The 24,029-nt window shown below is 32.7% G+C and overlaps 1 protein-coding gene across 5 annotated transcripts in view; it reads right to left on the bottom strand.

Annotated features, from left to right (window-relative positions):
• Positions 1 to 24,029, bottom strand: part of LOC100619090 (cilia- and flagella-associated protein 43-like) — a 273,713-nt gene that overhangs the window by 158,410 nt on the left and 91,274 nt on the right. For 4 of the 5 annotated variants that reach the window (XM_056804363.1, XM_056804374.1, XM_056804366.1 and 1 more), the window contains exons 11-12: positions 22,846 to 22,926; positions 13,374 to 13,522 (exon numbers count right to left, since the gene is read on the bottom strand). In XM_056804363.1, coding sequence (XP_056660341.1) covers positions 13,374 to 13,522; positions 22,846 to 22,926 — 230 coding nt within the window. The remainder of the gene's footprint in view (positions 1 to 13,373; positions 13,523 to 22,845; positions 22,927 to 24,029) is intronic. The other variant, XM_056804371.1, reaches the window with a different exon arrangement.

Below are 24,029 nucleotides of genomic sequence, written 5' to 3'. Positions count from 1 at the left end.
AGGAGAAGGCATTCTGAAAACTTAAATGTTCCCTTGCAGAGTAGCATTCATTCTGCTCAGCTTTGTAATTAGATAGTTAGATTAAAGGAAAGAGGAAAAGAAAATAATTTTGATGTGTTTTTATCTATTAACTGTATATGTTTTATATTTCTTATTTTTAAATTTTTATTATTATTAGGGGTAGGGGAAGGGGAAGGGATAGAGGTATTTTATCTTATTTTATATGATATTATTTAATTTTTTATTGGATATTATTCATAAAGAAAAATACTCAATACTGGCCTCTAGTGGTGAAAAAGCAACAAGGAGGGCCAGAATCCAGGTGGGAGTAAGAATTAAGGTAATCACTTTTGCCAGGAGCCAAAATGGAGAATCTAGCTACAAGGGCAGGTTTAAGGAGGATTAACCCAAGGATTATGGGCTGGTTTTAGGGGCAAGGACTCCTCTTAGCTGGAGTGGGAGGAGGATTTTAGTTAAGAGGGAGTATAGGAAGCAAGATGGGGTGGATTTTGGAAAAGGACTTAGGAGAGAGGACCATTAACCTCTGCAGGGATTAGGGGCTAACCAGCTGATCAGTAAGGGAAAAGGGGTCCTCCTCTTCTGGGCTGGGGTTGGGGGCAGGGAGTTTAAAGCTAGTAGCAGCAACAGCAAACAGCAATAACAGCAGAAGGAGTTATCAGGAACAGCCTCTGCAAGGGAGAGACTAAGCTACTTTGCTCTCCTGGTGGGCAGGCATAGTCAATGAGCCTGGGAAAGGTCTGAAGGGTTTCCCAGAGGGGAAGGGAAAAGGGAGAGGGGAGAGGGGAGAGGAGCTCATAGCAGGAGAAGAAATCTGGTTCCTCTAGTTCTGAAATCCCTTTGTGTTCACCAAAATAATTTGTGAAATTAAAAATGAATAAATTCTCAAAGAATTTATTATATAGTATTTAATAATAACTGAAATGAGAAAGGAAAAAATTATTTTATCCAAGTGAGCAGAGTCAGAGACCAACACTTGCAGCACTTTACCAAAAGCACAACCTCCAAACAGAGCCTCACAGTGTGTGTCTCATACAAATTTATCTCCCAAGCTTCTGTATATAAAAGAGGATATAACTTAAAAGGATGCTGGGAATGTAGCTCAGGTGCGGCACATTTTCCACCTGCACCTGCATAATTTAATTCTCCAAAACTGGTGAGTTAAAGAGCAAGACATAGAAATAATTACTGATTTCATTGAAGAGAATAATAATGAGGAAACCTATCAAAATTTATGGGATACAGCCAAAGCAATACTCAGGAAATTTATAGCCCCAACTGCCTGTATCAACAAAAAAGAGAAAGATAATGAATTGGACATGCAACTAAAAACAAAACAAAACTAGAAAAAGAACAAATTAAAAATCCTCAGATAAAGAACAAACTGGAAATCCTAAAAATCAAAGAAAAAATTAATAAAATTGAAAGTAAAAGACCTATTAACCAATAAATAAGACCAGCAACTGGCATTACAAATAAACAAACAAAATAAAATAAAGTATTGGTTATATAACTTAAAAAATAAAAGAAGAGAACCAAATTAACAGTATCATGAAGTAAAAGGTATAGTCTTACATCTAATGAAGAGGAAATTAAGAGCAATTATTAAGAGCTATTTTGCCGAATTATATGACAAGAAATATGACAATCAAGGTGAAATGGACAAATATTTAAATATATATATATATATATATTTATATATATATATATATATATAAATTGCCTACATTAAAAAAAGAGGAAATAGAATGTTTAAATAATCCCACCTCAGAAAATGAAACTGAACAAACCATCAAGGAACTCCCTAAGAAAAAATCTCCAGGGGATGCCCTCCAACTGGGGAATGGCTAAACAAATTATGGTATATGTTGGTGGTGGAATACTATTATGCTCAAAGGAATGTGAACTGGAATGATCTCCAGGAATTGATGCAGAGTGAGAGGAATAGAACCAGGAGAACATTATATACAGAGACGGATACACGGTGGTACAATCAAATGTAATGAACTTCTCCATTATTGGCAATGCAGTGATCCTGAACAACTCAGAGGGATTTACTAGAAAGAACACTATCCACATTCAGTGGAAACATAGAAGAAAAACAATTGCTTGATTATGTGGGTCAAAGGGGATATGATTGGGGATATAGTCTCTAAATGATCATCCTAGTGCAAACATCAACAACATGAAAATAGGTCCTGATCAAGGACATATGTAAAACCCAGTGGAATTGTGCGTCAGCTACAGGAAAGGGTAGGGGGAAGGGAGGGAAAGAATAGGTTTCTTGTAACCAAGGAATAATGCTCTAAATTGAATAATTAAATAAAATTTTCAAAAAAAAAAAAAGAAAAGAAAAAATTCCCAGGGCCAGGTGGATTCATAAGTAAATCCTGTCAAACATTTAAAGATCAATTAATCCCAATACTATTCAAACTATATGACAAAATAGACAAAGAAGGAGTCTTGACAAATTCTTTTTATGATACAAATATGCTACTGATTCTGTGAATTTTAGATTTACTCCACTATATATATATATATATGTATATATATAACACCCCTACTTAAGGGCTAAGTGTTGAGGAGAATGGCCTATAAACGACATGTGCTAGCAAGTGGCAAATAAGAAACAACTGACAGACCCCCTGGGCTGTTCTAACTCAAGCTTAAGCTACCATTGGTATATGTGAGATGCAGGAAGTGATGTAAAAAAACGGTCTATATATTTCACATCACTTCCTCTCTCCAGTCTCTTTTGGTGGAGAGGTGGCTGGAGGCAGTGTGCTGGGCATCTTGGCATCTTGGTGTGATTGCAGCTAATGTCTGGGTTTGGCAGTGAGCGTCCTTGATACAGTCCTGGGAGAAGCTCAGTAGTGTGGTTCAGGTGAGGCATCTTCCCTGAGCTCTCTCAGAGTTTAGGCTGATTCCCTTTTTCTTTACCTTTCCAAAAACACTATCCTCTTAGGAAGCCAAGCTAGTTTTAGTTTTCTGAGGAGGCCTCGTGCCTGAGTTCTCTGAGCCTCCCTTGGCTTAGGCTAGACTGGAGAAATCTTATACCCCTTTCCCTCTCTCTTCCCGCTATATTAATTAAACCACCATAAATTTCCTAAACTGACTCGAGTATTTTTATTGGGATTTGTATGAATTCTTGGTGACCATAAGGATAATATAGTAGTCAAAAACCCCTAAATTTATTCCTTACAATTCCCAAGCCAGGAAGATAAAAAACAAAGAAAACTATAGACTAATCTCCTTAATAAACATGTATGCAAAATTCTTAAATAAAATACTAGTAAAGAGACTACAGCAAGTTATCACAAGGATTATGCACTATGGTGGGATTTATACCAGGAATGCAAGGCTGGCTTAATATTAGGAAAACCATTCACATAATTGACCATATCAATAATCAAACCAACAGAAATCACATGATTATCTCAAAAGATGCAGAAAAAGTCTTTGTCAAAATACAACACCCATTCCTGTTGAAAACACTAGGAAGTATAGCAAAAAAAGGGGGGAACTTTCCTCAAAATAATAAGTAGAATTTATTTAAAACTAGCAGCAAGTATCATCTGTAAGTAAGATCAGGAGCAAAGCAAGAATGCCCATTATTACCAGTACTATTTAATATTGCACTAGAAATGCTAGCAGTAATAATTAGAGAAGGAAAAGAAATTGGATAGGTTAAAGTAGGCAATAAGGAAACTAAACTATCACTCTTTGCAGATTATATGATGGTATACTTAGAGAATCCAAGAAAACCAACTAAAATGCTAGTGGAAATCATTAATAACTTTAGTAAAGTTGCAGGGTACAAAATAATCCCACGAAAATCATTAGCATTTCTATATATTTCCAACAAAACGCAGCAGCAAAAATTAGAAACAGAAACTCTATTTAAAATCACTCTAGACAATATAAAATATTTTGGCATCTATTTGCCAAGACAAATTCAGGAATTATATGAACACCACTACAAAGGACTTTACACAAATAAAACTAGATCCAAACAATTGGAAAAACATTATTAGGGGTAGGATATGATAATAAAATAAAAATGACAATCATACCTAAATCAATTTACTTATTCAGTGCCATACCTATCAAACTATCAAAAAACTTTTTTATAGGATTAGAAAAAATATAGCAAAACTTATCTGAAAGAACAAAAGATCAAGAATATCAAGGGAAATACTGGAAAAATGTGAAGTATGGTGATCTAGCCACACCAGATATTAAATTGTACGATAAAGTAGTGATCATCAAAACAATCTGGTACCGGCTAAGAGATAGAAGGGTGGGTCAATAGAACGGACTTGTGGAAAATGACAGCAGCAAGCTAATATCTGATAAACCCAAAGATCCCAGCTTTTGAGACAAGAACCCACTATTTGATAAAAACTGCTAGGGAAATTGAAAACAGTATGGGAAAAATTAGGTTTAGATCAACATTTCACACTCTATACCAACATAAATTCAAAATAGGAAATGACTTAACTATAAAGAGGGAAATTATAAGTAAATTAGGTGAACATAGAATAGTATACCTGTCAGATCTATGTGAAAGGAAGGAATTTAAGCACAAGCAAGAGATAGAGAACATTAGAAGATGTAAACTGAATAATTTTGATTATATTAAATTAAAAAGGTTTTGTTTGAACAAAACCAGTGCAATAGAAATTAGAAGGGAAGCAACAAACTGGGGAAAAATATAACAAAAATCTCTGACAAAGATGAGATTTCTCAAATTTATAAGGAACTAAGTCAAATGTACAAGACATCAAGCCACCCCCCATACCATTCCCTTGACAAATAGTCAAATAGTTTTTCAGATGTAGAAATCAAAACTATCAAAAATCATGAAATGAAATGAAAAAGCGTTCTAAATCCCTCCCGATTAGAGAAATGCAAATCAATACAACTCTGAGGTACCACCTCACACCTTGCAGATTGACCAATATAACAGTAAAGGAAAATAATTAGGACACTAATGCATTACTGGTAGAGTTTGGAATTAATTCAACCATTCTGGAAGGCAATTTGGAATGATACACAAAGAGTTTCAAAAGATTACATGCCCTTCATCCAGTAATACCACTACTAGGTTTGCCCCCCAAAGAGATAATAAGGAAAAACACTTGGACAAAAATTATTCATAGTCACACTCTTTGTGGTTGCAAAACATTGGAAAATAAAGGGTTGTCTCTCAATTAGGGAATGGCTGAACAAATTGTTGTATCTGATAGTCATGGAATAATATTGTGCTATAAGGAATGATGAGCTACTTGATTTCTATATGAACTGGAAACATCTCCATGAACTGATATGGAGTGAAATGAGCAGAACCAAGAGAACATTTTACACTGAAAGTGAAACACTGTGGAAAGATCAAATGTAATCAACTTTGCTACCAAGAGCAATGTAATGATACAGGACAATCTCAAGGGATTTATGAAAAAGAATGCTATCCACACATCAAGAGAAAGAACTATGGGAATAGAAAAGCAGAAGAAAAATATGATTAATTACTTATGTGGGTATATGATTTGAAGTTGTGATTTTAAAAGATTAATCTATTAAAAAATGAATCATATGGAAATAAGTATCACATATAATCCAACAGAATTGCTTATCATCTCTGGGAGGGGGAAGGTAAGAGGGGAAGGAGAAAAAATGAATGATGTAACCACTGAAAAATATTTTAAAATAAATTTTTAAAAATTTAGAAAATATGAGTGGAGCAGATAGACTGTCTAGTAGTTACTAATTCTTATTACATGAACAATCCATTTTCTCTTTTGATCATACATTTCTCTAATATCTTTAGTTCCAATTCCTTTTCATATTTCCCTATGTTTTGATTTGCTCACATCTACAATATTCTTTTCCATTTTTCCTTAATGCAGCTATATAACAATACTAGTTTTTAAGAACCTGATATTAAAAAATTAAAAAATGTTTCAAGTAGAAATTTGGGATAATTAAAAGAGCTTTTCAATTTTTAAGAGGCAATTCAGCTTACTTTCTTCCTTTTATTTCTAGACCCAAGTTATTGACTATTTAATGTATCCATCCAAGTTATCAATACTGATAGATGAGCTCTATAGGTTTCTAACTGCATTTCATAATCTGAACAATAAACATTCTTTATTTCATCCACTTGATTTTTTATGGATCTCTTGTATAAGAATTTTCAGTGCTCTGGGGTTTGGAACAATCAGCAATGTCTTCAATAAACAGAATCATATAAGATATCAACATTTACAGAGAATACCTTTTCACCTTGGACTCAGAGATAAACAACTTTGGTGAGCATTTGTTTTATGCTTTGGTGTTAATGATCAAAGAATTATCAAACAATGTCATTTCTGTTATTATACCTTTCAAAGATACTTGGAAAATACTAAAGTGTATATGATAGGTGTTTTGTTTAAAGAGTCCTTAATATGGTATTCAGGCTTATGAAATTAAATATTATTTTATAATTAATTAAAAAATGGACAGTGATAACCTGTATTATCTCTCTTAGTGGATTACATGATAACAAAAATGTGGCCTACCAACCATGTCTACTAATTTGTCAAGGCAAATTAAAAAGCAGTTATTATATACTTGCAATTTACCAGGCACTATGCTAAATACTGAGGATAGAGAGAAGCAAAAATATAATTCCTGGTCCCAAGGTACTTATATTCTAATGGGTGAGGCAGCACGTAAACAAGTAGGAACATACAAGATTAACACAAAATAGGCAGAAGGTAAGTTGAGAGGGGTAGGCATTAGCAGTTGGAAGAGACTTCCTGCAGAAGATGGGATTTTAGTTGAAGTATTAGGAAATCACTAGTTTATAAAGTATGTGAGGGAGATGTATTTCATGGTATTACTTTGAAAACATCATTTTGCCAAATGACTGGAAGATTAATTCATCCAGGAAGAGACATGGGAGGAAAGTTACTTAGAAGGTAGTTCAGGTTAGGATTAGAGTCTGAACTAGAGTTGTGTGTACATACAAGAAATGATGTGAAGATAGAAATTACAAGATTTGGAAATGGCATATATGGACTGAGAGTGAGGAATCAAAAGTAAAAGGTTGTATGCCTGAATGCCTGGGTAGATGATAGCTCCTTTGAAAATAGTAAAAAAAAAATTGAATAGAGATGGTATAGAGGGAAAAATGATATCTGTTTTGGACAAGAGGAGTTGGAGGTACCTACAGAACATCCAGTTCAAGATGTCCAAATAGCAGTTGGTAATGCAGGTTGATTTAAGTTCAGGAGACAGATTAGGTCTGTGTTATGTTTTCTTCTAATTACTATGGGAAGGGAATCCTCTCCTAGGATCACACATGGGGTGTTGCCTGAATCCCTGCACTCTTGGAGCTTATGTTAATTAGTGTGAAGATTGGATTTAGCTATCTCCTGATTGTAACAATGAAGATACTTAGCTCTTTCTTTATTGTAAAGATAAAATTGTAATCTCCTAATTGTAACAATGAAGGTACTTAGCTCTTCCTTTATAGTAAAGATAGAATTGTAAACTACAATCTATTTTTAAATTTTAACTACAAAAAGGTGTTAAGTAACTACAGAAGGTGAATTAACTACAAAAAGGTGTTAAGTAACTACAAAATGTGAACTTACCAAAAGAGGTGTTAAGTAACCCCCAAAAAATATAATCTAACCAGAGAAGGTGAGAACTAAAGAATGGACAGTTCTGGAGAAAATCTAACCAAAGAAGGTGAGAACTAAAGAATGGGCAGTCCTGGAGAAAAGCATCTGCTGTGATTGGTAGATATGAAGATTTAGGGGAGGTGACACAAGAGAAAAAAGTCTTTAAATAGAGGAAAAAATAACTGAGGACAGTCAGTCACCAGGCTTGGAGTGAAGGATGGAAGACAGACACCCAGACTTCTTTTTTAGACTGTCAATGTTAGTGAGTGACAGGCTGACTTAGTGGACTTGCTTTTCTCTTCCCTTGGCTGGGATTTAAAAATTCTAGTATCAGAAGAAACCAGAGTTTTCTCTCTCTCTCATTCCTTAATGTCTTCCTTCTATTGTAAATATTGTAAATAAACTACCATAAATTCTATTTACTTTAATAATTTATTTTGGGATTTAGAAATTAAATCCCTGGTGACCACCTAATGAATATATTCCAAAGTCCAACCACAATTTAAATTTAAAATACTAGGCTGGTCACTTAGTTACATAACCTAAGTTACATGACTCTGAACCTGATCTGGACATGACTCTGAATTTGAACAGGCATATTGTTTGCCTTCTCAGTGGGTTGGAAAGGGGCTGGAGAACTTGGAACTCAATTTTTAAAAAAATGAATTCCAAAAATGTTAATAATTTTATTTAAAAGAAATCATAAAAGAAAAACTCCTAGATATATTAGAACTAAAGAGCAAAGTAAAAATTGAAATAATCCACTGGTCACTTCCTGAAATAAACCCTAAAAAGGAAATTCCTATAAATAGTATAGCAAAATCCAGAACTTCCAGGTTTAGGGGGGCAAAAAACACTTCAAGCAGCCAGAAAGAAAGAATTCTCATACCAAAGAACCATAGTGAAGATGAAGCAAGATTTAGCAGCCACCACTATTAAAGGAGTGGAGAACTTGGAATGACATTCCATAAAGCAAAGCATCTAGGCATACAATAAAGAATACTTTATCAAGAAAAACTGAGTATAATCCTACAGGGGAAGGGGGGAGAGTAAGATGAAGAAATGGATTTTTAATGAAATAGAGGATTTCCAAGAATTCCTGATGAAAACACCAAAGCTGAGCAGGAAATGTGACTCTTATACAAACTAGTCCAAGGAATGAAGACTACATTCATATACACAAGTGCTGGCTACAGAAATATACCTTACTCATCAAAGAAACTGGAGAGAAAGAGGTTAAGGAAAATTATGGGTGGTTAATGAAGGAATATTAAAGGAAGTATCAGTAAGACGTTAAACAAATTCTTAAAAGGGATATCAGAGAAAAAGAGAAGGAAAAGTATAGAGGAATAAGATGGAGGGAAATACACAATTATCAATCATAATTTTAAATGTGAATTAAATGGGATCATAAAAAGGAAGAGGATAACAAAATGTATTATAAAGCAGAATTCAAAAGTATATTGTTTATAAGAAACATGAAACAAAGATAAACCCAAAGTATAAAGGGTCTGTCATAGAATCTGTTATGCTTCAGCTGAAGTACAAAAGATATGGGTAGCAAGCTTGATCTCAGACAAAGAAACAGCAAACATGGAAAAAATTGTTTTTGTGCTTTAACATATTGTCAAATTTTGTAAAGGTACCGTATTCCACTGAGAAGATATATTCTTTTCTATTCCCATTCAATTGCCTATATTCATCTAAGAATTCTATTCATCTCCTTAACTACTTTACTTATTTTTGGTTAGATTTAATAAGTTTTAAAAGCAGAAAATTGAAGTTCTCCACATTATTGATTTGTTATCTATTTCAATCTGTAACTATTTTAGCTTTTCCTTTAAATTCAATATTTGGTGCATATAAGCTTAATATTGGTAATGCTTCATTATTGTTGCTGCCTTTTAACATAATATAACAAAATATAATTTTCTCTGTTTTTCTCTTTTGATTATATCTATTTTAGCTTTAACTTTGTTGAAGAGATAAAACAAATTTAAAAAGATAAACAGGGCAACTATATTTTGGTGAAAGGTACCATACACAATGAGTCAATATCATGTAAATAAGAAGCAATGGGCACAACATCTAAATTCTTAAAGGAAAAGTTAAATACAGGAAGGAATAGATAGTAAAACTATAACAGTAGGGGTCCTCAATTTATCCCTCTCAGAACTGGATAAATTTAAGCATATATTTTGGAGAATATTGAATGGGAATAGAAAGGAATACAGACATTTTTAAGCTATTTGTGGCACTTTATCAAAAATTGACCATGTACTGGACATAAAAACTTTACAAACAAATGCACAAAAGCCAGAATATTAAATATATATTTCACTGACCATAATGTAATAAAAATTACTTTCAATAAAGGCCCTTTGAAGAAAAATTATAAATTTATTAGAAACTAAATAATTTCATCTTGAGGAATAGGTGGATCAAAGAACAAATTATAGAAACCAAAAATATTTTCATAAAGGAGATTTTTTAAATGAGGAAACATATTCAAATTTGTGGAATGCAGCTAAAATAATATCTCAGAGAAATTTTATACTTCTAAATGTTTTTTATCAATAAAAGAAAGACCAGTGTAACAAACTGGGCATAAATATAAATATATATATATGTGTGTATATATATGTATATATATACACATATGTATGTGTATATATATATATAACCTACAAATTAAAATATGCCAATTTAAACATCAAAATGGAAGTCTTGAATAAACAAAGGAGAGAATGCACCATCGAAATAATCAAACTATGAAGTGATTTTTCTGAAAAAAAATAAATAAAAGAACAAGAACAAGACAGCCAAACTACCAGTATGAGAAATAAGAAAGGTGAATCCCCAACCAAAGAGGAAATAAAAGCAATTATTTGGGGATTTTCCACTGAACTACATGCCAATAAAAATGACAATATGAATGAAATAGATGAATATTTATAAAAATATAAACTGCTTAGATTAAGAGAACAAGAAATGGAGTACAGTCCTATCTAAACAAGCCATAAATGAATACCCAAATTAAAAACTCCAGGACAAGATGAATTTAGAATTGAATTCTATCAAACATTTAAAGAATATTTAATTCCAATACTACATAAATTGTTTGAAAAACAGGTAAAGAAGTCCTACTAAATTCTTTCTATAACACAATTATTAAGGATATAAAACTTACAGACCACTGGGCTAAAAGTAGCCATTAAAAATCCCTAGTATAAACCTAAACCAGATTAAAATAAGATAGGAAAAAGTAAAAAAAAATATATGATATAATATATGTAACATAATTTTGTGACCCAAAGGAATTTGCTTCTATTTGATTTTTGACACCACTCTTCTAAACCTCTTAACCACAGAGAATCAAAACAGAGAAACAAAACTACAGTTCAATATCCCTTTTGAATATTGATGCAAAGGGCTTAAATTAAAATATAGAAAGAAGGAGGCTAAAGCAATATATCATAAAGAACATAGAACTAGACTGGGCTTATACCAGAAATGCAGAGCTAGTTCAATTAGAAAACTATAAATATAATTAACCATGTTAACAGAAAAAATAGGCATCTAATTATTTCAAGACACACAGAAAAAATCTTTTGACAAAATACAACATACCCATTCCTGTTTTAAAAAAAAAAAAACAACTAGAAAACATAGAAATAAATGAACCTCTTGTTAAAATGACAAGTAGTGTGAGTCTAAAAGTAAGAACTAGCATTATTTGTAATGGAAATAAGCTAAAAACTTTTCTTATAAGGGGTAAACAAGGATATCCATTATTACCATTACAATTCAATATAGTCTTAGAAATGCTAGCTATAGCAATAAGACAAGAAAAAAAGAAATTTAAAGAATAAGCATAGGCAAAGAAAAACATAAAACTATCATTTTTTGCATATGATAGTTTAGAGGATCTGAATGAACTAAAAAACTAATTGAAACAACAACTTCATCACAAAGTTGAAGAATATAAAATAAATTAAACCCACACATATCATCAGCATTTTTGTATATCACCAATAAAATTTAGCTGGAAGAAGTAGAGAAATTCCATTAACCATGGCTATAAGCAGATAAGACACTTGGGGAATCTACCTGCTAAGAAATACACAAGAACTATATCAACACAAACTCTTTACAGCCTGCATCAGAAGAGGATGAGGACCAGAGAGATTTAGGGATATCTGCTGGAATTTCAAAGGAAGTGGCCACTATCTCCTGACTCTCTGAAAGGAGGATTAGAAATAAAGTCAGAGAATAATCAGGCAACTGTAGGGATAAAGTCATCTGGAAAGCATGATATTGTGGCCCTTAGTTTACATAACAGCTCTCTCCCTAAAAGATTCATAGTAGAGTCAGACATTAGGAAGAATAAATGTTCTATTGATAAAGGCACCATGGGCACAAGGTGAGGAGAAAGCTTACAAACACTTTGAGGCTTCCCTGCCACTCCTACCACATTTAAAGAACCAATGCCAGGAGTCACATGGAACAAACTTGACCAAAAAAGAAATGACAAATGCTGGAGAAGAGATGAGAAGAAAAGTAATTTAATGCACTATTGGTGGATCTATGAACTGGTTCAACCATTCAGGAAAGCAATTTGTAACTATACCCCCAAAGCTATTAAAATGTACATTCCCCCTTAACTGCCAATGCCACTAAGTCTATATTCAAAGAAATCAAAGAAAAAAAAGGAAAAGACCCTTAAATACAAAAATATTTATAGCAGCTCTTTCTTTAGTGGCAAAAATTGGAAATAAGGGGGTATCTATGAATTGGGGAATGACTAAACAAGTTATGAAGGTGATGGAATACTATTGTGCTATAAGAAATGATAATGGTGATGGTTTCAGAATTTGGAAAGACAAGTACAAAGTTTTGCAAAGCAAAGTGGCAGAATCAGGGGAACAATTTATACAATAAATACAACATCACAAACAACTTAAAAATATTTTTAGAACTCTGATCAACACATTGACCAATTATAAATCCAAAGGACGGATGATGAAGCATGTTATTCACTTTAAGAGAGAAAGTTCATGGATGGAGAATAGAGATTGTAACACTTTTTTCCTTTTTCTTTTTTAACATGGCTAATGTGGAAATTTATTTTACTTGACTATTCATATTTATAAGTTTTGTTTTATTTGTCTTCTCTAGGTGGAGGGGGAAGGGTAAGGAGGAAGGGCAAGAATTCAGAACTAAAAATAAAACCAAATTATAAAAGAGCTAATTCTATAAAAATTATGCAATATTAGCCTATAGTGAATATTTTAGTCCTAGAAAATATGAGTGAAATGTAATGTCAACATAATTTGATGCAAAAAATACTTCTTATGGCAGTGAAATAAATTTCAATTCCTAAGAGCATCAAAAAAGAAAAAATTAGGATATTTTGAAATTTTGTAAAATGTACATGAGATAAGCTTAAATCATCAATTAAAGGAAAAAAAAGAAAAATTATGACAACACACTGAAAAATATGATATACAATTCTAGGAAGAAACCTATTATGTCCCTTTAACATTCAGTTAGAGTTAGTAACTGTGGAGGCCAAGAGCTACGATTTCTATACCATCATTTCAAAATCACCGATTGATGTTAGTCTCCACAAACATATCATTCAAGGTATTAAAAGTTGCACTTCTTTCCATTTATACTTACCACACATGCTGTATTGCAGAATGGGTCAGGAGGACTTTATGAACAACTTGAGGGAATTTAGTATTAGTAACATCAAGAAACTGGATATATCCTGCATTGGTTCCCACAGCAACTGAATGCGAGGAGGGGCAGCAAGCCATATCATTTACCTAGTTAAAATGAACCCCCAAACTTTTAGCTATAGCATAAGGACTCACATCAAAACTTTACTCTGGTGTTGCAAAGACTGATTGAGCAAATAGGTGGCTCTGAGTTATGATATAAATTATAAACACATTTAAGAAGCGATATATATTAACACTTGAAAATTTCTTATCCCATAAGGGTTGTTATAAGGATTTCACGAAAAAATGTACATTAAAGTGCTTTGTAAACATTAAAGAACTACATGAATGTCATCTATTATTACTATTCTTGCTACTCTTGAAATGTAGAAGCTTAATGATTCAAAGATACATGTGACATGTATTGAAAATATTCCTTTGTCAAAAAAGAGGGAGTTATGAACTTTATCAAGAGATTTTCTTAAATATAAATCAACCCCAAAACAATTTAAATAATAATCTGACACATAAAACTAATTTGGTCTATGAATAATGATACATTAAATAATTAAGATCTATAATTAATTGTAACCTATTTAAAATTCTAGGTCACAGGTGTCAAACAGAAAGACCATAGGCTGTGTAAAGATTAAAATTCATTTCCAATGCTCCAAGTATTATATTTAATACTATTTATTAAAATTCAACTTGAAGCAAAGGGAAAGTAAAAAGCTAGAGAAACCAAGCAAATTGCTTCTCTCCTCCACATAGATCCAGCCAGCAAGAGCAAGTGTGGGCCGGTAGAAATGAAACTAAAACTTCAATCAAGGTAATGACACATATACAAGAAAGGGAAAAGGGAATACGGTAAATGTATTCCAGGGCACACATTCTAATGAATGCAGCTGCATGCAGCCTACAATACTCCATAGTATAGCTGGAACTAGTTTAAAATGCAACTGGGAAAAAGTTAACAAAATGAATAAAAATAAAAAAAAATATTCATATGTGGTTTCTAAGTCAATATGTAACCCGCAGGGATTTGTATTGGTCCTTATTTCTTTTTAAATTGACATCACTGATCTAGGTCATTGAGAAGGGCAATTAGGGAAGAAAGAGATCAGTAATCACAGATGAAGTCCTCCTACATTAAAAAATATTTATACTAGGACTTTTTGTGATAGCTAAAAATTAGAAACAAAGTAGATGCTCATCAAATGGGGAAAGGCTAAACAAAGTACCTGAATATAATGGAATTTTACTATGCAGTAAGAAGTGTTGTGATGAATATACAAACCTATGGAAAGATTTTTATGAACTAATTCAAAGTGAAGTAAGCAAAGAAATGGTAACTGCCACAATCTAAATGGAAAGAAAGACACACCAAAAAATCAAAAGTAAATGTAAAATATTATAAATAGGACTCAAATAGATGAGAAGGCACTTCCAATTAATGTTTTGTGGAGGTATAAAGTCCACAGGTGTTACATATTGCACATATTTTCAGAAATTTTCAACATATAAATCAATTGTACTAATTCATTTATCCTCTCTTAAAAAATACTATTTGTCATATAGGACGACTTGGGGGCTTGAGAATACTTATGATAGATAGATAGATAGATAGATAGATAGATAGATAGATAGATAGATAGACAGACAGACAGACAGACAGATAGATAAATGTATGAATGGATAGATGGATGGATGGATCCATGGATAGATAGATAGATAGATAGATAGATAGATAGATAGATAGATAGATAGATAGTAATGTAGGGATTAAATTCTAATGCTTTGACTAAAACATATGAAAATTATAAATAATATGGTAGTTGCTGATTTAAAGTATTATTGCTCAAAGTTGAAATGACTTTTAATAGCTTTTATTTACAAAAGAGGTAGAAAGAGTGAAAGTAGAGAAATACAGAAAGATAGAGAAGACATTTAGCCTATATAAATATTTCTCTGGTGCTTGACCCAGCCAGGACTTGTTGACCTTCAGCAAGAATTAAGCACTCTCCAGAAGATGGGAAAGGAAAGCCATCTATTCACTAACCCATGTTCCCTCCAAGATGATGATGAGCTGAAGATGACTCCTGAGGCCAACTTTCTTCTTGAAGCCGATTTTCTTCTTGAAGTCAAATTGACTTCCCTTGCCCGAGAAATTCAGGGCCTTTTTATAATGACTTCTTGTCCCTTCCCCTTTACACAAGGCCCAATCACAGTTTCCAAATTGCCCAGCACTGCCCAGGGGGCAGTGTTTGTGGGAACAACTTCTCACCTTCTAGAGAGGTGAGAATTCTCATTTCCTGGCTGATTGAGTTGAAAGGGTGGAGAGCTCCTCCACCTAGTGCTAAGTAGGGTATCCAAGCTTTTGTTGATTCAATTCAAAAGTAGACAAAGGAGAGTTAATCTTGTCTTCACAGTCTGGTGAGGTACTTAAGTAGGGGTACTTAAGTTATTGTTAACCAAAGTGTTAACTGAAAATGGACAAAGGGAATAAAGGATTCCCTTTCACAAGTGTAAATTCAAAGAGAACAAAGAAATCCCTTTTACAGTAATATGAAAAACAGAAAATACCAATAAAAATTATTTTAAAAAACAGAAACTATTCACCAAGACCTTTGTCTTCTTTTCTCCACAACTCACATCACTCAAACATCTTCCTCCATTATTATCTTCCTTTCCTCTAGGCTAGGATCAATATGTAGCTTTTCTCCCTCTCAAGACAATATCTTCTACATGTACCTTTAATTACATTTCTTTTTTCTTTTTGCAAGCAGATGCCTATTAACATTTCTTCTCTTTAAAATCTCTAGTTTCTTCCTCTCTACTGACTCCATCTCTGTTGTCTACAAACAATATCTATGTCACAACATTCTTTTTTTGTTAATAATATTCCCCCAATTGTGTAAAAAAACAATTTTTAACATTCATTTTTTAAAAATTGAGTCCTGAATTCTCTCCTCTTTTACCCTTCTCCACTTCCCTGAGGTGGTAAATAATCATGTGAAACATTTTTCCATATTAATTTGTTGAATAAAATTCAAACCAAAAACTGAAGAAAGTAAAATATAATATGTTTTTGCCTGAATTCAGATCCCATCAGTTCTTTCTCTGGAATCAGATGACATTCATCCTCATGAGTTCTTTGGAATTGCCTTGAATTCTTATATTGTTGAGAATAACTAGGTTATATTTATAGTTGCTCATCATTCCGATCTCCTCACTCTGCATCAGTTTATAAGTAAATCTCTCCAGATTTTCCTGAGATCATCCTGCTCATCATTCCTTAAATATAATAGTATTTAATTATAACCATATACCACAATTTATTCATCCATTCTCCAATAGATGGGCATCCCCTCATTTTCCAATTTTTTTGCCACCACAAAAGAGTTGCCATGAATATTTTTGTACATATAGGTAATTTTCCTTTTTTTTTTTAATCTCTTTGGGATTTATACCTAGTAATGGTATTGCTTTATCAAACAGTACAAACAATTTTATAGCCCTTTGGGCAGAGTTCCAAATTGCTCTCCAGAATGTTTCAATCAGTTTACAATTCTCCCAAAAGTGCATTAGTGTCTGAATTTTCTCACTTCCCCTCCAGCATTTGTCATAATTCTTTTCTGTAATAATAGCCAATCTGAAATATGAGATAGTGCCTCAGAATTATTTTAATTTCTATTTCTGTAATCAAAAACAATTTACAACATTTTTTTCACATTACTATAGTTGGCTTTGATTATTCCATCTGAATACTGCCTGTTCTTATCCTTTGATTATTTATCAATTTGGGAATGACTTATATTTTTATAGATTTGACTAATTTCTCTAATAATTGAGAAACTAGGCTGTTTATTAGAAAAACTTCTTATAATTTTTTTTCATAGTTGAGTACTGTATATTGTCCTCTATCCTATTTTCCCCATGTTTGTCCTACTCTCTTTCCTTTCATTCTGTCCATCCTCAAAAGTGCTTTGCTTCTCTGTCTTCCTTGCCCTGTCTTCTATTAATCTCTTATGCTCTTCCCTTCTTGTTTTCCTGTAGGGTAGGATAGACTTCTATACCAGAGCATGTTATTCCTTCTGTGAATGAATCCCAATAAGTGTAAGATTCAAGTGCTTCCATTCCCACATCCTACATATTCTCCTTCACTTTAATAAAAGCTCTTTTGTCCTTTTTTTAATGTGAGGACATTTATTCCAGTGTACCTCTCCCTTTCTCCCAGTGCATTCCTTGCTCTCATCTCTTAATTTTATTTTTAGGCTTCATTCCATCACATTCAACTCACACTCCTACCTCTGCAAATCCCTCCTGACAGTCTTAATAAAGTTCTTAAGAATTATCAATATTATCTTTCCGTGTAAGAAGGTATACAGTTTGACTTCATTGAGTTTTATGATTACTTTTTCCTCTTTACCTTTGTATACTTCTCTTGAGTCTTATATTTGAGAATCAAATTTTCTATTCAGTTCTTGTCTGTTCATCAGAAACAGGTGAAAATCTTTCACTTCATTTAATTTCCATTTTTTCCCCTGAGGATTATATTTAATTTTTCTGGGTAGATGATTCTTGGTTATGTAATCCTAGCTCCTTTGCTCTTTGGAATATCATAGTCTAGGCCTGCTAAAACTTGTACTATCTTGTGGCTGCACAGCATATGCATTTTTTAATTTTGGACTACTTACAATATTTTCTCCTTGATCCAGGAGTTCTGAAATTTGACTATAATATTTCAGGATGTTTTCATTTTGAGATCTCCCTCAGGAGATAATCAGTAGATTCTTTCAATCTATATTTTGTCCTCTGGTTCTAGAATATCAGGACAGTATTTCTTAATAATTTCTTGAGAGATGATGCCTAGGCTCTTTTTTTAAATTATGGATTTCAGATAGATGGTTCTTCGAGTATCTCTTCTAGATCTACTTGTTCCAATGAGACATTTAATGTTTTCTTTTATTTTTTCATTCTTTTAATTTTGCTTTATTGTTTCTTGATGTCTCATGGAATCACAAGCTTCCACTGGTTCAATTCTATTTCTGAAGGAAATATTTTCTTCAGTGAGCTTTTGTACCTAACATTTCCATTTGGCCAATTCTGCTTTTTCAAAAGTTCTCTTCAGTAGATTTTTGTACTTCTTTTACTTTGGCCTACTTTGTTTTTTTAAAGTGTTATTTTCCTCAGTACTTTTTTTTGGGTGTCTCCTTTATCACACTGTCAAAAATTTTTTCCACAATTTTCCTACATTACTCTCATTTCTTTTCCCATTCCCCCCTCAATTTCCCTTATTTGATTTTTAAAATCTTTTTTGAACTCTTCCAGGAATTCTTTTTTGTGAAACCAATTCATATTTTTCTTTGAGATTTTGGATGTAGTAAATTTTACTTTTGTCTTCTTCTGAGTTTGTGATTTAGTCTTTCTTATCGTGATAATTTTCTATAGTGAGTTTCTTTTATTATTGTTTGCTCATTTTCCCAAGCCTTTTTCTTGACTTTTAACTTTAAAAACTGTTAAATATGGGCTCTGTTCCTGTGAACACTGTCCCAAGCTTCAGGTTTTTTGTACAACTGTTTTCAGGGCTAGTTCTGGGAATTTTTAATTTTTTACTTCTTCCAAGGTAGTCTGATCTAAGGAGAGATATATTTACTATTTTACTGGTCTGTGAATGACTGTAAACATTCTTTTCTGTCCTCAAACTATGGTCAGGGTCCCTGCTCTCTTGTGGCTGTTAAGTATACACATATTGGTGATCCTCCTCACCCTGAGACTACAACATGAAACTGCTACCTGGATCTATGTTTAGGTAATGCAATAAAGTCTTTCACCCAGTGCCATAAAGGCTTCTAAGCAGTTGTCCAGCTCCTTTTCTGTCTATAGGCTGGGGATCTGAGAAAGTTATGCTGCTGATTCAGCTTTCCTCAAGGCCTGGGGTAACTTGCAGAATTGGAAGCTCTCTCAGGTATGCTGATTTGTATTCCATTCCAGTCCTGGTGCAAAAGACATTTTCTGCCAACAATCTAAGTTCTCTGGGGAGGGGAAACTGTTTTCCTCCATCTTTTTGTTGATTCTGTTGCTGAATTAATTTTGAGGCTATTTTTAAAAATTGTTCTAAAAGAGGATTTGGGAGAGACCAGACCATCTTGGCTCCTCCCCCACTTCTTATTCTCAGAAAAAAAATGTCACTTGAATCAACTTCTCCCTGCTAGTTATCATCCTATATCTTTCCACTCATTCTGGACTAAATTTTTTGAGAAAGTAATTTATACTAGGTGATTCCCCTTCCTAATCCCCGCACTCTCTTCTAAACCTTTCATAACCTAGTTTATGAATCTCATTTATTCATCTGAAAATGCCCTCTTCAAAAGTACCAATGATATTTTTCTCCTAAAACCCTTACCTTCCATCTTAAAATCAATAATGTGCATTGGTTCAAAGGCAGAATAGCAGTAAGGACTGGGCAATGGGGGCTAAGTGACTTGCCCAGGATTACACAGCTAAGAAGTGTCTGAGTTTAGATTTGAACCCAGGACCTCCCATTTCTAGCCAATGATATCTTTTTTTTTAATTAAATTATTTTTATATATTTTTCCATGTTTACATGATTCATTTTTCTCCCTCTCTTCTTCCGTCCCCCCTCCCAGAGCTGACAAGCAATTAAACTGGGTTGCATAAATGTTATCATTTGATACCTACATCTACATTATTTATTTTTACCATAGAGCAATCTTTTAAAGCCCAAACCCCAAGTCATATACCCATATAAACAAGTGATAAGTCATAAATTTTTCTTTTCTATTTCAACTCCCATAGCTCTTTCTCTCAATGTGGATAGCATTCTTTTTCACTAGCTCCTCAGTAATGTCCTGGATTATTGTATTACTACTAGTAGTAAAATTCATTACTTTGGATAGTTCCACAATGTTTCACTTTTAGTGTACAATGTTCACTTGGTTTTGCTCATTTCACTCTGCATCAGTTCTTGGAGTTCTTTCCAGTTAATATAGAAATCAAGCAGCTCATCATTCCTTATAGCACAATATTATTCCATGAGTATCAGATAAATTGGGCAAAATAGCTCTTACTGATTGCCTTAATTTCCTCTTCATTATAGGTGAGATCACCATTTTCATCTTTGATACTATTAATTGGGTTCTCTTCTTTTTTTTTTAAATTAGATTAACCTATATTTTATTTATATTTTTAAATATCAGCTCTTTGTCTTATTTATTAGTTCAATAGTCATTTTACTTTCAATTTTATTAATTTCTCCTTTGATCTTTAGTATTTCCAAATTGGTCTTCATCTGAGGGTTTTTAATTTGTTCTTTTTCTAGTTTTATTTTTAGTTGCATGCCCAATTTATTAATCGACTCTTTCTCTTTTTTGTTAATATAGGCACTCAGGAATATAAATTTTCCCCTGAGTACTGCTTTGGCTGTATCCCATAAATTTCTATATGTTTCCTCATTATCATTCTCTTCAATGAATTTAGTAATTGTTTCTATGATTTGTTCTTTAACCCACCAGTTTTAGAGGATAAGATTATTTAATTTCCGATTAAATTTTAATTTGCCTCTCCATGTACCCTTACTAATTATATTTTTATCACATTATGATCTGAAAAAAAAGTTGTATTTATTATTTCTGCCTTTCTTTGCAATGTTCTTATGCCCTAGTAAATTGTCAATCTTTGTAATTGTACCATGTGCTGCTGAAAAGAAGGTGTATTCCTTTTTAGCCCTATTTATTTTTCTCCATATATTTAACTCTTATTTTTCTGAAATTTTATTCACGTTACTTCTTACTTTTTTTTTTGTTTGATTTATTTAGATCTAATAGAGGAAGGTTGAGGTCTCCCACTATTATAGTTTTATCATCTATTTCCTCCTTAAGCTTTGATAGTTTCTCCTTTAAAAATCTGGATACTATACCATTTGGTGCTTACATGTTGAGTACTGATATTTCTTCATTGTCTATACTGCCTTTTATCAGGATATAATTACCTTCCTTATCTCTTTTAATCAGATTGATTTTTGCTTTAGCTTTGTCCAAGATCATGATTGCTACTTCTCTCTTTTTTCTCAGTTGATCCCCAATAAATGCTGCTTCAGCTTCTTACCTTTACCTTGTGTGTGTTAACCTGCCTCATGTTTGTTTCTTATAAACATATGGTGGGATTTTGGTTTTTAATATACTCTGCTATCTACTTCCCTTTTATGGGTGAGTTCATTCCATTCACATTCAGTTATAATTATCAACTATGTATTCCACACTATTATGTATAAGGAACCTCATCTACTATTAAACATTCTTAGAAAGCACATGCATAGTTCTCGTAGAATAAAAAATACTAAATATTGACTTTGAAAATGTATATTCTACATTGCTTCTGTTTCCTCTCTACCCTAGAGAAAGGAAGCAGCATGGAACAAAGGATAGGTTACTCAATCAGGATTCAGACCTGAATTCTTGCTCTAACACTACCTCTAAGATCGGATATTGGTCAAGTGACTTCCTATATCTTGTATGCAGTATAATCAATTAAGTTCTTTCAAATTCTAACATTCTGGGGGCAGCTGGGTAGCCCAGTGGATTGAGAGTCAGGCCTAGAGATGGGAGGTCCTAGGTTCAAATCTGGCCTCAGACACTTCCCAGCTGTATAACCCTTGGCAAGTCACTTGACCTCCATTGCCTAACCTTTACTACTACTCTTCTGCCTTGGAGCCAATACACAGTATTGACTCCAAGATGGAAGGTAAGGGTTTAAAAAAAATTCTAACATTCTCTGATTCCAGAAGAAACAACCAAAAGTCAAAACTGAATAACAGTGAAATAGATCATGGAAATTCCCTATCTTTTACAAGTTTGGGCAAGGAATTTAAATTTTTAGTCCTTTTATTATGAGCTGACCCCATTCATCTTCATTTTCTAGCCTTTTAATGCTGTATAATCTTCTTTCTTAGTTGTAATGTTTATCACCATCAACTTTTTGAGTAGAGATCTGACTCTTATAAAGGAAAGGGATAGCATCATCTCTAATCAATGTTAGATTTCTGTAATGACTATAACTACCATGTATCCAAAGCACATGAACAAAATATTAATAGTGACAAGAAATATATACACATAAGTGTTTTATTCACTTCATCTTCTTGCTATAATTTGATTTATGTTCAATGAAATTTCATCCTTGAAATATAGTATTATATCTTGGTGAAATACAAGCAATGCTTTATGCTATATTAATTGAATGGCTTTAGAGTACAATGATATACACTGTTATTGCAGAACAGCAAGAGAGAAATATAGACAAATTGATAAACAAAGACATTTCATGGGAAAATGAGTTCATGTGAAAATCAAGCAATAAACTTGTATTGCATTCAACATGAAAATTACCTACCCTTTACAAATACATACCTCAGTCCTAAGGTGTAATTTGCTGACATGAGATCCATCCTCTAACAACCAAATATAGAATTCTCCTAACATGGTTATTGACTTTAACAGACAAGCAATAAAAAAAGGCATCAGAAGAAAAACTTTCTATGAAAAGTGAACTGTTTCTGTTTTGTTAATAAAAGTCAATCTCTCTGAAGTTTTAGTTTGAAAATGGGCCACAAATGTTTTTATAATTGAATGAAGATGGAATTTTCAATATTTGTAATTGAGATGTATTATACAAGATATTTAATAGATTAAACAGATTAAATATTAGATTTTTAAGCTAGAAATGGAAACTAAGAAGATAATGGAAGGAATTTTGCCAGGTGAACATGTGTGAACTTTTTAAAAAATTTCATCAGTTTTTTTAATATTAAAATTTGCTCCTATATTTTTAATTCTTTCTTAAAGTCAGTATTTCACAGATTTTGAGACCTCATTTTTCTTTTTCAGAAGGCTCTGGAGAAAAAGGGTTGAAAACTGAACATTTGACTCACAAAGTGAAATCAGCTATATTATCACCTTGTATTTCAGGTCTCAAATAAAATTTTATTGATGTGGACAATCCTTGAAAACAACAAGGTTCTTACAAGAGATTCTGGACATCAAACATTTCCCTCTGACTACCTGAAATTTGGAACTAGTTATATGTGTTATGGGATTTTGAACTAGAAGGAACTTTAGAATGTGTTTAGTCTAACCCTAATATCCCCCTCACTTCATTTTATAAAGATGAGAAAACTGAGGCAGAGAAGAAATGAAGTAATTTGTTGAAAGTCACATGGCTAATAAGTGGCAGAATTCAGACTTGGTTTCAGATATATGATCTTTTCTCTACATCACCACTGATGAATTTATTTGTAGGGTATCTAAATTGTAAAAAATATTTTGAGCTAATCACAAGTACAGTATCAGTGCCACTGAAGAGCATAATCCATTGGTTACAATATATCTAGTGACTTGGTCAAAAGAAACTGAAGCAATATGTCAATGAGGATATTGTCTTGTTTTTATGTGATATAGGTAGATGGGCAGACAGATATTTCAGTAACTTCACTTAAAATTTTTAAACCCTAGATAGAGATAAATAAACATTGCTAAGTTTGCTTAATGTTTAACTATTTCAAAACAATGTATTGAAATACCTCTAGCTAGAAAGC

Source organism: Monodelphis domestica, chromosome 1 (assembly GCF_027887165.1).
Source record: "Monodelphis domestica isolate mMonDom1 chromosome 1, mMonDom1.pri, whole genome shotgun sequence".
NCBI classification, from domain to species: Eukaryota; Metazoa; Chordata; class Mammalia; order Didelphimorphia; family Didelphidae; genus Monodelphis; species Monodelphis domestica.
This window is presented reverse-complemented; position numbering and strand designations above follow the sequence as displayed.